This window comes from Cryptomeria japonica, chromosome 5 (assembly GCF_030272615.1).
Source record: "Cryptomeria japonica chromosome 5, Sugi_1.0, whole genome shotgun sequence".
NCBI classification, from domain to species: Eukaryota; Viridiplantae; Streptophyta; class Pinopsida; order Cupressales; family Cupressaceae; genus Cryptomeria; species Cryptomeria japonica.
Window position 1 is genome coordinate 658,024,000 of NC_081409.1, and position 15,553 is coordinate 658,039,552.

The following is a 15,553-nucleotide window of genomic DNA, read 5'->3' on the forward strand; positions in this document are numbered from 1 at the left end:
TCATTAGTTAGTTGGAGCAATAGCTATAAAAATTTCTCAAAGCATTGAACAAAAGGCTTTTCATTACACAATATATTGAACATGTTTAACTATTTATGAATTATTGAAGTAGAGTTAATTGTGTGAATATTTTGTATTCTATGAATCATTTAAACTTTATAATTATTCTTACATTTCTCTCAAGATTGGACTTTGTCGCTAAAATGAACTAAGAAATTTGATCTTTTGGTGATATAATCAAAATAATTTTATTTAAAATCAAATTCTCTATTCTTTTTCCTTGTAGATTAGTTTTTGATTTGGATATTATCAATTGGTTTAACTTAGGGGTATGGATTTATGATTAATCATTTAAAATCTTGTGCTTGACAAACATTTAGAGGCTATAGTTGTTGGATATTTAGGTTGCATCTATAGTAGGGAATTTATAACAAAGGAAGGAATTTATTGTGTTTATTTACTTGATAAATTTTTTTTGATCAATTTATAGTAAGACAAGATATTGGCCAACCTTAAAATACACACACTAAGCAACATATTAAGCCTAGATAATATCAATTGCTTGCAATATACCTGATGTCTTAGTGATAGATCCATGAGGTTTTCATATACACCAGTTATTTTTATTTATTTTTAATAGCCCTATTAAATACCTCTATGATCACCTTCCATGATTATTTAGAGCCAAAAGGGTAGGTTAAGTTCTCACTCTTACCAATTTACCTCTTAACTATTGTAATTTGATCATGATTCTTATTTCATTATATAGGTCTTAACATATATGCTTAGGATTGGATATTGATTTTTTCTCTGGGAATGTGGAACTACAACTTTGTGATTCAATGGGACACAAGAAAGCTATAGTAGGCTACCACGAATAAGAATTTAAATCTCTAGTTGAGACACACGATAGTGAACAAAATCACAAGTTCATGAAACCATAATACAAAAGAATGATAATAGATTGGTAAAGGATTAAGTGTGGACCATGAGTAAAATTTATTTGACCAATTATTACAAAGGAATTATTACCAATTACTATTCAAATGCAATATTGGTTTTTAATAGGCTATGAAACCTACCTTTAGCACCTTCTTGAGTTCTTCTTTTGTTATAAATTCTTTACATTTTTTGCATGTATATTAATGGTTGTAAATGGAGAGAGATGGGAAATTGGCGAATAAGATCAGATTGACAAAAATATTGTGTCATTTTTCAATATAAAATTATACATTAAAAAATTCCATCAAAATGAGCCCAAGACTAAATGAGAACTGGTGAAGGTATGAAAATTTTATACTTTACATTAATACTCATTGACTAAGCAACTATTTTCTTACATTGATATAATATAAGCAAATGTTATAACAATGTGATAGAGGACACACATCCTCATGATATTAAAGCAATTTAAACATTTATTTTTATAAACAATATATGTCAAAATTATTACTTCTTTTTTGAATGTCTAGCTCTCTCAAACAAAAATTATAAATTATTATTATTTAATTAAAATAAAAAATTAAATATATATTTTTTGAATCTAATTGGTATTTATTTTTCTAACAAAATAATTCTATAAATTTCTTTAAGAATTTATTTCATATAAAAATAAAAAAATAATAATTATTTTTTAAATAAAATATTATATTTAATTATTAAAGGACAACAATATCATAAAATGCAAGATATTGTTTCACATTCAAGTTTTATGATAGATCTATACACACGAAATAAAATCTTTTATATTTATTATTGAGATTTTGGTTTATATGTGAAGCTTAAGATGCAAGCTTCATGGCTATTACTATAAATTAGAGAAAGTAAGTGGGATTATCTAGGATCTAAATTTGATATTGATGTATCATTGATAGATGGGTAGATCAAATGAGCGGTATATAGAGTAGGTGGGATATGTGATGGTATATTTATTTGTCTATCACATAGATAAGAAGGATTTGTGGGTTCCGGTAAATTTGTCACAAAATGATTTGAAAGCATTGCATATACATTGGACATTGGTGGACGAAGTGATGCATTTTCTTGTGTACACAAAAGACCCACATGAATGCAAACTTGCTCTCTAGAGAAACTTTCTATGATTTCTCTATCAATCACATCCACAATATTTTCTCCTTTATATGATCTCCATACCTACATAACAATAATGTACACATCTCCATAAGATATATAATTATGAGAAACAAATTATATTAATATGTTTTGTTTTTATCTTACCCATTTTAGTAGGGTTTGAAATTCAAAGGGCAATCTATTGTTGCATTCTTTCTCCCACATACAATTTCTAAAATGACAACACCAAAACTATAGACGTCAACTTTAATAGATAGTTGACCTCTTACAACATACTCTGGTGCCATATAACCACTGCATAATTATGAACAATTGTTGAATCAGAATAAAACTTTAAAAAAAAAATTCCAACCAAAAAAATTATAAGGTCATAATTTTAAAAAAAATAGCTTGCAAAGAGAAAACAAATAAGAGTAGTAAACTTATTAGATTCTTACAGTGTTCCTGCAACCCTCAATGTGTTAATATGAGTCTCATCTCGACAAAACAGTCTAGCTAAGCCAAAATCTGATATCTTTGGTTCCATCTTCTCATCAAGCAAAATGTTGCTTGCTTTAATGTCCCGATGAATGATGGGCAACTGAGAATCTTCATGCAAGTATAGAAGCCCACGAGCTACTCCATGTATGATGTTTAAACGCTTGTGCCAATCAAGCTCTTTACTCCTTTGTGGATCTATAACCATGCATGCAAACAAAATGCACCCAATCAGAACAAAATTTAACTACATGAGATGGCTCATTTTAAATTTAGTTGTTGTGCACTTACGAAAGAGTATTTTTTCAAGGCTCTTATTAGGCAAGAACTCGTAAACCAGCAAGCGTTCTGATCCCTCTATACAACATCCAAGTAGATTCACAAGATAATGATGTTGAATTTTTTCAATCAGCTTAACCTCATTTAGAAACTGTTCCATTCCTTGCAATGATTGTACAGAAAGTTTCTTTACAGCTATTTGTATTCCATTTGACATTGTGCACTGACATAAAAGAAAATACAGGTTCAAACTTGTTATGCTGGTAGTGTAGATAGTTCTTACTGAATTTTGGTAGATAACATATCTGAATAAATTTCCGAGCAGAGATCCGTTAAATCAAAGGAAAATAAAATAAAAATAAAATATATGGACTTATTTCATTAATTAGTGTGAAGTAAAACATAAATCTATTTCATTAAAAAATATAAATAAAATGCTTAAAAGGTGTACGGAATGGAGAAAGAACCTTGTTCAATTTAATAGCATATTTAATAATGCATAATGCATGTCTAAGTCTTAAATTAGATGCATGATCTGTGCATGCTAAATGCATGAAAAACCCTAGTCCAGTTTACTATCTATTTTTAGTGGTTGTGATCTCTAGAAAAATTGTCCGTGTGTGCCGTTTGAAACATTGTGTAATGAATAAAGACTAAGCCTTTATATTGATTAACTCATTTTGACTAGTTAAATAAAAGATTATTGGTGTGTGTTTGTTGAAGCAATTTGTGTTTATTGCCCTGTCTTAGGTTCACAAAATGGTATCAGGGTCAGTAACTAAGGCAGTTTCGAAAAGGTTATTAGAGCAGGATCAGAGAAGATTAGATCGTGGGGACCAGAAAAAGAGCAGGCTTGAGGTGATTGTGTGAGAATTGTGAAAAGAAATCTTGGTTTGATTCACAGTTTAGTTAAAATAAGGGAAGTGTTTTGTAATAAGATGTAGATGGACGATAAGATGGTTCCAATAAAAAATCTTCCAGGTTTCGCCCTTGGGCAATCTGTGAACATGGGGAGGAACCACCATGGAAATTCTTGGTTTGGTAGGGAACCATGGAGATTAGGGCTTCAGGGTCTTCTCAACAACTGGGCTTGCCCACCAGTGGCCACAAATACAATGTGAGCCCATTCCTCGTTCGCATCCCAAATACCCTCGATCACACACAGGAAGAGAAACCAGACTTGGCAATTTCCTGACCAGGCTACAATCTCCAAAAGCTTCTCAAGATTGGACTCCTGGGCCAAGAAAGTGGCGACAGGCCCTAATAACATTCCCATCCTAGCTAGGGCTCAAAAAATCTCTGCTTCCAATGTGCCTATGGGCCGCAGCCATGCTGGTCATCAAACTAAATAGCCTTTCAGGGTTCCTCCCAAGTCGGATTTCAAAAAACCTTCTAGCCATCGTCTGCCTCCAGCTTCTACTCTCAAGGACCAGACATGGAACCGGAAAACCATGGGTAGTAAGCTGTTCGTCCTTCCTTCTGATTCCATCAATCCCATGGTTGCCAGACTTCAAGAGAATGCCTTTTTTGCACAATGGTGTGGAATAGGTGGGAATAGCAAAGAAATAACCTCCTGGTGGACATCTTCTTTTCCAGGCTTGATCACAATCAGACCACTATAGAATGATTTCTTCCTTCTAGAATGTGTTGACTCCTCGCTAAAGAAGGTAATCACGGAAGGTTTCCCTTTGTTCTTTCAAGGCTCTTCCTTCAACTTCATCAACTAGAAACCAAGATTTGACCCAGCAAATCATAGATTTGAGAAATCCCCTGTTTGGTTATCTGCTTTGGTAAAAATAGGGGATGCATTAGGAACCTAGTTGGCATCGAGGAGGACTTCCTAAAAGGACTTAAAGGTGACGTAGCAAACATATATGTGGAGATTGATCTCCATAAGGGATTCTACAGTGTTTTAGAAATTATCTCAGAGATGGGAAGGTGGAAGCAAAAAGTGCAAAGACTGGGCAATCATATTCCTGGCAAATGTATCCTCCGAAACCAACTAATCAAGAACAATTCAATTGCAGCATCAACGAGTGCTATTCATCTTTCTCATCAGTTTCACTCTCGCACTTCCTCGATCAAGTAAGGGCCAAAGTTGGATAGGGGCCTGGTTATTCCTCTAGTTCCATCTTCAGTGGACGCAAACTAGCCCGACAGTAGCTCCTTCGCTCAACCGCATGCCAAGGATCACGCTTCTTCTATGCCTGCTGCCCCTCCTGTGTCTCATCCACTTCTCACTCCTAGTTCTTCTCCTAGCTTAAAGATTCTCAGGGCCTGCAGCCGCCCTCCAGCACAGGTATGATCTCTCCACCCCCTCTTTTTTCCCCCCTCAGCCATCCCCCTCTTATCCTCTCCCCTATTCTCAAGCTTCTGCCCCATAAAGAAGTCATAAGTCTTTTTGGCCAAAAGCAGACCCCTTCTCTCTCAAGAGAAGCCTTTAACATCTTCTCTCAACCCTCCAAAGTATTAAAAAATAAAAAGAAGAAATGCAATCTCAGATCCAACAATCAGAAAGCTCATATCCATCTCAAGAAAACCATCCCCAAACCTCTGCACATTGCCAAAATCCTGCAAGAAGAGGAGTCCATTGAAAGTGACCTTATGGCTGAATTAGAAGCAGACCATGAGATCCTTCTTCCTAATGGAGATCCCCTCTCTCCTTTAGAATTTCCCTCATCTGGGAAGATCCTTAATCTCTCAATGGGAAGTCCAACTCCAGCTATGTTTTCCCCCATTTCTACTCCCCAAGATCTAGGTTTGTCTTTGGATCAAAATGCTAAGAAACTGTTGCAGGATCTAATGATCCAGGAAGAGGACCTAGACTCAGTTCTAGATACCCCTCTAGCAGTTCTGTACTCTCAGGTCAAAGAAAAAAGAAAGTTAGGGCTTCATCAGACCCAAGAGGGCTTAGAAAAACCAGACTTTGGATTATTCCCTCTCAAGAAAGGCCGCAAATCTCTTATTGAAGCCAGGTCTTTAGATGGTGCTACAGAAAACCAATCAAAACTTCAAGACCTTTGGAAAGTAGGGAAGGGGAACCCCCTTCCTGAACAACAATGAAAATCTTATCTTGGAATGTTAGGGGCCTCAATGCCCCTAACAAACAAAGGGTGATCAAAAAGAGGATTCTTTTGGTCAGTGCAGAAATTATTTTCTTACAAGAAATAAACCTGGAAAATAGACAAGCAGTTGCCTTTGGTGATGGAATCAACCCCCTCTTCAAGACTACCTCTCAATTGACAGTGGACTCAGATGGGGCCTCAGGAGGCCTGATGATAATCTGGAAGCCTTCCCAAGTAAAAGTTACTGGCATTGCTTCAAATAGGAACTAGATCTTGGCAAAAGTAGTTCACTTCCAATCCAATTCTTCTTTCCTTGTCATTAACACTTATGGTCCAGTTTCCCCCACCAACAAACGCCTCTTATGGTCCTCCTTAGATTTAGTCCTCTCTTCTCATTCTAAGGAACAACTCTTTATAAGGGGTGACTTCAATGCCATCAGAAGTTCCTCCGACAAAAGGGGTGGATTAATCTGCTTAGGTGGATCTCAACAGGATTTCAACGACTGGATTGATAGGAACGGTCTGATGGAAATAGACTCAGGAGATTTGTTCATCTGGACAAATAGAAGGAGAGGCTTTAGCAATACTGCAAAAAAAATGGATAGATTTTTTTGGCAAGGCGACTTAAGGAGCCTTCCATTCATCCCTTCATGCTTGGTAATCCCCTATTTAGGATCGGATCACTACCCCATTCTCCTGTCCTTGACCGATAATAGATCTCATTGCAAAGCCCCATTCAGGTTTGAGAACATGTGGATGAAGGACCAAAATTTCCTCTCATTGATAGAAAAATGATGGTAGCAGGCGTCGGTGGTAGGTTCTAAACTCTTCTCCTTTAATGCTAAGCTGAAATTTGTCAAACATAAACTGCTCCAATGGAACTCTCAGCATTTCAGAAACATTTTTTCAACAAAATGTTTGCTAGAAGGTAGATTGGTAGCTCTAAATGATAGGATCATCCTAGAAGGTATGGATCTAAATTCCTTTCAACAAGAAAAGATGCTCCTACTGGAATATGAGGATATCTTGACCAAAGAAGAGAATTTTTGGAAATAGAAATCGAGGGAGAACTGGCTTAGTATGGGGGACAAAAACACTAATTTTTTCATAATGTGACAAAAATCAGAAGGAGTAAGAACTGGATATCAAAACTAGAGTCCAAAGATAACCGGATCATAGAGGATTCAGAGGAAATCAAGGAGGAAATCACTTCCTTCTTCTTCAATCTCTTAAATAAGCTTGAAGGCTCCCACCTACTAGAGCAAGATAAGATGTTGGATGTGATCCCCAAGATCATAACAGACAAGCAAAACCAACACCTAAAAGAGAGCCTTCAGATGGAGGAAGTGTTCCAAGCCCTCAATCAATTGCCTTCGGGCAAAGCTCCTGGCTTGGATGGCTTCCCAGCGGACTTTTATAAGAAATGTTGGCATATTTTAGGTCAGGAGCTTGTGGTAGCCCTGGAATGCTCAAGGAGATTAGGTAGGCTTCTTAAGGAAGTTAACAACACATTCATCATCCTCATCCCCAAGAAAGAAAATGCAGTAAAACTAGCTGATTTCAGACCCATATCTCTCTGCAACACTATCTATAAAATCCTCTCTAAAGTCATGATGAATAGAATGAAGCCCCTCATGGAATCAATTATATCAAAGGAACAAATAGGGTTTGTTGCAGGTCGCTCAATCCTTGACGGAGCCATAATAGCACAAGAAGCAATCCATTCCCTTCAAAGTACTAAAAGACCAGGTATGATGATTAAAGTAGACATCTCAAAAGCTTATGATAGTGTTGATTGGCACTTTCTTTGCAAGGTTATGCAAGCCTTTGGGTTTGCAAAGCAGTGGATTGATTGGGTCTTTGAATGCATTTCTACTCCAAAATTTTCAATCTTGGTAAATGGGAAGCTAGAAGGCTTTTTCTCCTCCTCAAGGGGAATTAGACAAGAAGATCCTATCTCTCCCTTTCTTTACATCATAATGGGGGAAATTTTAGGCAGAACAATTAAAAGAAGCCACATGAACAATCTTTTAGAGGGGGTCAAGGTAACCAGAAACTTTTCAGTCACTCACCAGCAGTTTATAGATGATAATCTCTTGTTGGGGGCAGTAAAAATCAAAGAGGTGTCCCATTTTAAACAAATTCTGGACACCTTTGGGAAAGCTTCAGGCCAAACTAGGAACAAGGACAAATCCAAGGTTTACTTCTTTTCTACCTCTAGTCAACTACAGGCTAAAATACTCTCAATCCTAGATTGCAGTGTAGGGTCCCTCCCTTACATCCATTTGGGAATTCCAATTGATCATGGAACTAGGAGTGCTAGGTCGTGGGATCCTCTCAAACTAAAAATGGACCAGTCTTCAAACTCTTGGAAAGGAAAATGGCTATCATTGGCGGGCAGACTTGTTATGATCCAAGCAGTATTATCGGCTCTGCCCATCTACCTTCTTTCCATTCTATCTCTCATAGCAAGTGCAAATACCTTTCTCATCAAGAAAATGAGAAACTTCTTTTGGTAAAACTCAGAGAAGAAACACAGAATAGCTCTAATTGCAAGGGAAAAAAAATCAAGCCTAAAGTCCTGGGGGGCTTAGGCCTTAAGGACCTCAAATTGCAAAATAAAGCTCTAGGGGCCAAACTAGTATGGAAGTTCATCAGGAACCCAACCATCACATGGGCTAGAATGCTAGCCACTAAATACTTACCGGATCAAGAGCCAACCAATTTTCTTCGAGCTAACTCATTTCCCAAGGGCTCTAAAACATGGAATTTTTTAATCTCATGCAGAAACCTAATATCAGAACAAATATCATGGGACATCCATGATGGAGCCTCAAGTCATTTTTGGGAAGATTCCTGGGGTGGCTACCCTCCCATAGCTAATCTTCTCAACATCCCAACAACATAAAACTGGCTTAAGCATCACTGGGGTGTCAGAGTAAGAGATTACATGGCCTTTGACAGTTCACCTGGCTCTCAAAGCTGGAGATGGAAATCATTGGATTCAATCCCTACTACAAGGGATGATATAGACCAGCTCAAAGAGGAAACAATTCTTTAATTTGGGCTCCCTCCAAAACAGGGCTCTACAATCCTAGAGATGGTTACAGAGTACTGGTCAATAATGCTACACAGGATCATCTGGATTTCCCTAAGAAGTTGTTATGGAGTTCTAAAGTTATCCCTAAGGCAGGGCTCTTTGCATGGCTAGCATATCAAAAAAAAAAATTAACTGCAGAAAAATTCACAAAAATGGAGTATGAAGGACCCTCTAGGTGCATCCTGTGCAAAGCTCAATCAGAGACAGTGGACCACCTACTACTCTCATGCCCCTTTGCATTCAAATGCTGGAGATGGCTCTGTGCCAAACTAGGCCTGATCTTAGCCCTTACAAATGATATTAAATCTGTATTTCAAAGCTTGCCTATCTCTTGCAAGGAGTCCACCCTGAGCTCAATCATGGAATTGTCCCCTTCCTATCTAGTTTGGGAAATATAGAAGGAAAGGAACCGCAGACTTTTTGACAACAAATCTAGAAGAATTGACTCAATCTTGAACTTAGTTGAATTGTCTATTGTGGATTCAATCAACTACAAGCTAGCCTTTTCTTTGGGCCCACTGAAAGTTTTTTCATCCTGGGATGAAAGAATTAGGAAAAAATGGAATGGCATCAGGATTCCCCCCTCTTTTGGGCAAAAAGTCAATGGGAGGAAGACTGCTATCTAGAGTCCTCCAAAGCTTGGTTGGATAAAACTGAATTTTGATGGTGCCTCGAGAGGTAACCTGAGCCCTTCTAGCATAGGATATGTAATCAGGGATCACACAGGAGCAATCCTTGGGAAAATGGCAAAGTCAATTCCCCCAGATACAAACAACATAGCCGAGTTCAAAGCTCTGCAACTTGGACTTAGAGATTGCATCAACCATGGTTTCAATAACATCTCAGTGGAGGGCGACTCAGAAATTGCAATAAATGCCATCAAGAGGAAATCCACTCCAAATTGGAGGCTGCAGGGAATTCTAGAAAGCATTATCACAAGCCTGGATAAGATAGACAATTATGAAGTTAAGCATATCTACAGAGAAGCAAATTCAGAGGCAGATGCTCTCTCAGAATTAGGAGCCCAAGGATCTTTTCTCCACGGTTGGGGTCAAGAGTAGCCTTCTGGCTTCCTCTTTGCTCAACGCAATTGACATGCTTGGATCCCTGAGGTTCTACCAGATGAGAGTTTCCCTTCAGGACCTAGCAGTAGCCATTATCATTTTGCCTTAAGGTTAATTTAAACTTAAACAAGGCAGTTAAGTTTAACGGTCATATCAATTCAAATTTTCCATTGCCCTTGGGAGGGTGGGCCCGCAGTCAAGCACATCATGTAGTTGTAGTAATGACCTAAGCCTTTTCTAATCCTCCTCTCGAGATCACTGACATATTGTCAAATCAATTCAAGGTCTGCGTGGCTCGTCCGGGTGAGTTGGCTTGACAAGGACAAACATCCTCTGCCACCTTTATTGCTAAATTTATTGCGACCATGATCCTCATTATTCGGCTTTAAACAGTGTGCCATCTTTCCTCTTTGCAGTTGCTTTCTGCTTTCTGTGTTCATTCCCTTCTCTTTGTTTCTCTCTCGGTGCCCTTCTCCTTCTTTGTTCCTCAGCCTGCTCCATCCCTCATGGCAGCCCACCCTCCCTTTGGCTTCATCATGAGCGTGTATCCTAGACCCACATGCTATTTTGGAGCTGACACTCCAATCTCCCTCTCGGCGTCCACGAGACAAGTTTCCTTTAGAAAAATCATAGACTTAAGGCTCAAGCGTCTCCTCCTCTTCTCCGACTTTCCAGTCATTTTGGCCATGAAGATGATTTGGGCAGTGGTCATCTCAACAGAGACGAATATCCTCACGATAACACTAACATTTCTTCAAGGTTTGTCGCCTCCCTTCTTGACCTAAAACTCACCAAATAGGCAGTTTGGTCTCTCACTAAGAAGCTCTTCCTGGAGGAAGTGACCCAAGAGCTCCAGGAAATTCTTAACAAAGCAATTCATGATTCTGGGGCCCCTCATCCAAGAGATAAAATACTTTTTAATGCTCATGGAGAATTGATTAAGTATTACCCCTTCCTGCTTGATTCAAAAGGGAAGGACTTGGATAGGCACACAGTGTTTGCAGGTGTTGGCCTTGGCTATCTCAAATGGTGGTTCCTGGGAGAAGATTCAGAAGACCTTGGAAGGGAGGAGGACCTTATCCAATTTGCAAGACTTAACGGCATCCTACCTTCAAAACCAGAAGAGGAAAACCCACAATTGTATCAGGCTAGCAGGGGTCGTGGTTCCAGGGGTCGTCGTGGGAATGGTTTGAGCCATGGTAGAGGTCACCCTCCGCGCAGAGGACGTGGTCGAGATAGGAAGGTGCTCCAGTCAGCTGAAGTTCGACAGGGATTTGCAAGTAGAGGCAGAGGCCGTGGTCCTTCCAGGAAGCAACAGCATAACCCTGACACTCCATCTTCAAGCTAGGATTTCTGTGTTCCCTCATTTTGATTTTTGATACTAAGTAGATATGTATATTTCTCTTAGGTTTAATTTCAAGCTTAAAAACTCTATTCTAGGCAGTTGGAATTCTGCCTCTATCGATTATAGTCTATTTGCTTTCCTAGACTATTAAACCCTCTGATGGTTTTAAAAATAGTTAAAACATAAGTTTAAGCCTTTCTGGTTTTGGTGAATTCTCTATGCTCTCAAAGAGCAAGGATTTTGAATGACTGAGAATTTTGTTTCAATCAAATGTATCTAAACTTATTAATACAAATCTGGCTCCGCCTTTACCGATAAAAAAAAAGATGTAGATGGACGATTTAAATCATACATATTAAGTTTTGATTTGTAGACTTAAAAGCTTAAATATTCAGAATTGACTGATATTCTTTAGACTTAATAAATTGTGTATGATTTAAGACCAACTCAAAGTAGATAAAAGTCCAAAAAAATTCTGTGACAAAAAACACAGAAATTTCCTTGTCTAGGAAAGAAAGAGATCACTGTGAAAAGAAAAGATGAATTGTGCCAGCCAAGGAAGACAAAAGCCAAAGAAAAATATACGGAAGCTGCAGCTAGTAAAAAGAACTATGTGGAAATCGCATCAAGAATGAGCTGTAGCAAATGTCGAAAGAATTTGACTGAAATCATTTGAAGTCAAACAAAGTTGAGAAATCATTCTAAAATATGTTAGAATAGAGAGTGGAAGAAAAATCCTATACGAAGTTGTATAGGGATGGATTGTGGGTGGATTCATGTATCTAATTTATAAAAATATTACAAATTTATTGACTAGTATGTAATGATTGTATGTATTTGTTGAATAAAAATAGCAATCTTGCATGTTTTTCTTGTCTCTTTCTTTCTTTTGATGAAGTTTTGATGAAGTTTTGAAGGGAGAAAGAGATTGAGAAAACTTTTTATTGATTTGTATACAATCATTACATAATATCTCAATAAATAGAGGTTTTGAATTAAACAATGTGCTTCTTTTGAAACTTATCATGCAAGGTGCATAATATTTAGAATGATTATCAAAATGATTATCAAGCAAATCCTAATATTCTTATGCAAAGATTGTAATTTTCCCCTTATGTAGTTTGACAAAAATTATACTTTATCTTATTTTATTCTAACAAATTTTGTTGTTCAAAACAAGAAAACATGGTTGGTCAGTGTTATGTTACCTTATATACCGTGCCAAATCCGCCCTCTCCAAGTTTGTTATCATCATGGAAATTATGAGTTGGAGCCTTGATATTTTCCAAGTTGAAGATTGTTTCATGCTCTTTGGCCATCGCTAAGTCTACCTCCGTATCCAGATTCTCTAGATAGGCCATGAACAGTGAAGTTAAGTTACAATTTTCTGATAATGAGAATTTTTTTTTAAACTATTCAACTTTATCAATAGATTAAAAAACTTAAAAGAAAATATATTAAATTTTATGAATAAAAATATAAAAGCCAAATCTAGTAAAATTTTAGGAACAAAATATATCTCTCCTTGCCATATCTGGCCTCCTTAATACTATAGTAGACTTCAATTTTCTCCAGATTACAAATAGACATAACATTAACATCATGAACAAGCAACCCACAATACCCAAAAATAAACGTTTTTTGATTGAAAGCTTTTCTGTATGAGAGATCAATTTGAATGTTTAATCAGAAAACATGCTAGGTATGTTAAATCGTGCCCTTCTCTTAACTTAAAATAAAAAAAATATATATTGAATTTGAATTTAACATAAGTAAAAGCAGGATGCTGCTAATCTGGTTCCAAAACGGCTGATTAACTTTCTTGTTATGCACAATTAAAAAATGAAAGACGCGGTTAATTTTACTGAACACAACGGAAATCTGTAATTTTCAACTTACCCTTGTGTTATGTGAAAATCATGACATTTTTGAAACCAGATTAGCTACCACCAAACTCTTTTAACTAAAATCTAAAATAAAATAATGTCATTCCATTGTCTATCATAGCAACCTAAGTAAAATTAGATTAAGAGAACATAGATATGCACATTACTGGGTGTTATAGGTGGCCGTTGAATCGGTGGTGGAGAAGGCAGTTGGAGGGGAGGTGCTGGAGGCGCAAGAGTAACGAATTTGCTAATTTCATAATGAGCAACACAACTTCCTTTGCAACTCCAGCCTCCAAGACGAGTTCCATCATCCGTTGCATTCAACATTGAACGAATTGCAAGTGATAAGCATGTTCTGTAATTGTTAACAGAAGTTATATCTCTCCAGCACTGAACAATACCGAATATGTGGTACAATGAAGCATTTGTTTGTCCAGAAGAATATAGAAATGGAGATAGAAGGACTTCATCTGAGAGATTTGTGAAAAGTGCCATAACTGCCATACTAAACCTATCACGGTCATCCCAAGGCATCACTGGATTGGCCATACCGGTCTCGTCCGTATTTAGAATTCCGACGAAGTTAAAATTTTCGTAACGTAAGAAGCACCTGTACATCCAAAATTTACCCCCCGTAGCATTTCCACAACTCTGGCGAGCGGTGGCGACAGCCTCTTTTGAGCATTTCAGGCATTCCTCCTCAGTTGACACTGCAGAAGCCCATAAGCTTTGTCTGGATTTTCGCAGGAGACAGAGGTATTGAAACCATTTGAGGATGATGTATGCTTCACAAGATCATTCAGAACTCTCTCCACATTATTCCCAAATTTAAAACTTGTATAATTGTCAGGGTTGCACCTACTGATTCATACTGATTTGTTTCAGTATGAATTCGTTTTACCGCAAGACGGCTGTCGTCAACGCGGAGAAAATAGTCATCAGAGTCAACTAGTCCAATTGGATGAAGAAGATAATAACCATTCAATTCTTTAAACTTTCGTAAATAAACAGCGAAAAATTAGAAATCAGACTTAAATACCCTAAAAAGCCGTGATTCACGGGATAACTTGGTAATTAAAACTTTAATGAAAAATCTAATTTGTTTCTCAATATGAATCTCTTGCCCGGATAGTCAAATATTGTTTAGGTAATATATTAGAGGATAATAAAATCGTAAGGAATAAATATTGCTTTTGTTAACAGTAATCATTTAAAATGCAAGCAAATTGATTTTGAAATGTGAAAAAAATTAAATATGAATAAATGCAACTTAATTTGAACCAATAAGGAGTGGTAGATAGAGTACTATTCAATGAACTCTTTCGTAGATGTCCAAAACATGTCTAAAGAATTCTTTTAATATAAATCCAATAGATTGATGACCATCAACTTTAACCTACTATTCCCAGGGGTGCATACCCTCATGGTCAATGTATATACAAATAGCCTATCTTCAATATGAAATGTCAATTCAAAACTCCAATATTGATCTCAACCTAGTATATACTACCAACCCTTTGTCTTTGAATTTGTTGCGTATATATGGACTCAATGAAAATGAACCAAGCAGATTCAACTTTGAAAGGAACCAATTACTTCCAGTGCACCATTTCAATTAAACACTCAACTATTGCTAGCATTGACAAATTACACAGGTCAATGGTTTACATTGTTGTCACTGGAGGTGCACCGAAACAAAGATTGAGTAGAACCAACCAATGACAAGTCATCAACGTATGCTATAGACTTAACACATGACCACTGAAGTCATTACAGATAGACAAATCGCACTACAATTCTTTGTAATTGAAGCAACAAATGTACAAAGCAAAACATGCACACAAAACACAACAAAGAAACACACCAACAAGAACCTTACATGCTAAACATATTTCTCGGTAATGTAAGATTGCACGATACCTGAAATGCTTCTGCATCACTACTGTAGTAAATTAAAATTCCTTTCAAAAATTGAAAACTCTCTTCCTCTATCTTTTCCTGTTGCAAAACCAACTCCAATTCCTCCATTTCCAACTCCAAATCCTCTCTTGGTTTTGGGCAACTTGATTCCGTTTTCTTGTGGTTAGATTTTTTCTATTGCATCAAAAACCGTCAAAAACTGTCAGTGAGAGGTGGCAAAATAGTGCATCTTTCATTCTTCTTGTCGTGGGAATGAACTGTCAGTGCGAGTGCGTCTGGGTGGCTGGGTTTACACTAGGTGTGCCCTTTTCTCGCTCCCC

The 15,553-nt window shown here is 37.2% G+C and overlaps 1 protein-coding gene across 1 annotated transcript; it reads right to left on the reverse strand.

Moving 5' to 3' along the window:
- Nucleotides 1–2,243: 2,243 nt before the first annotated feature.
- LOC131037254 (cysteine-rich receptor-like protein kinase 43) lies at nt 2,244–12,743 on the reverse strand. Its single transcript, XM_057969325.2, has 4 exons — nt 12,633–12,743; nt 2,863–3,073; nt 2,532–2,769; nt 2,244–2,388 (listed from the first exon to the last, which is right to left on the reverse strand). Exons 1-4 carry the CDS (start codon nt 12,741–12,743, stop codon nt 2,244–2,246), a joined length of 705 nt encoding a protein of 234 aa, XP_057825308.2.
- Between the last annotated feature and the right edge of the window lie 2,810 nt (nt 12,744–15,553).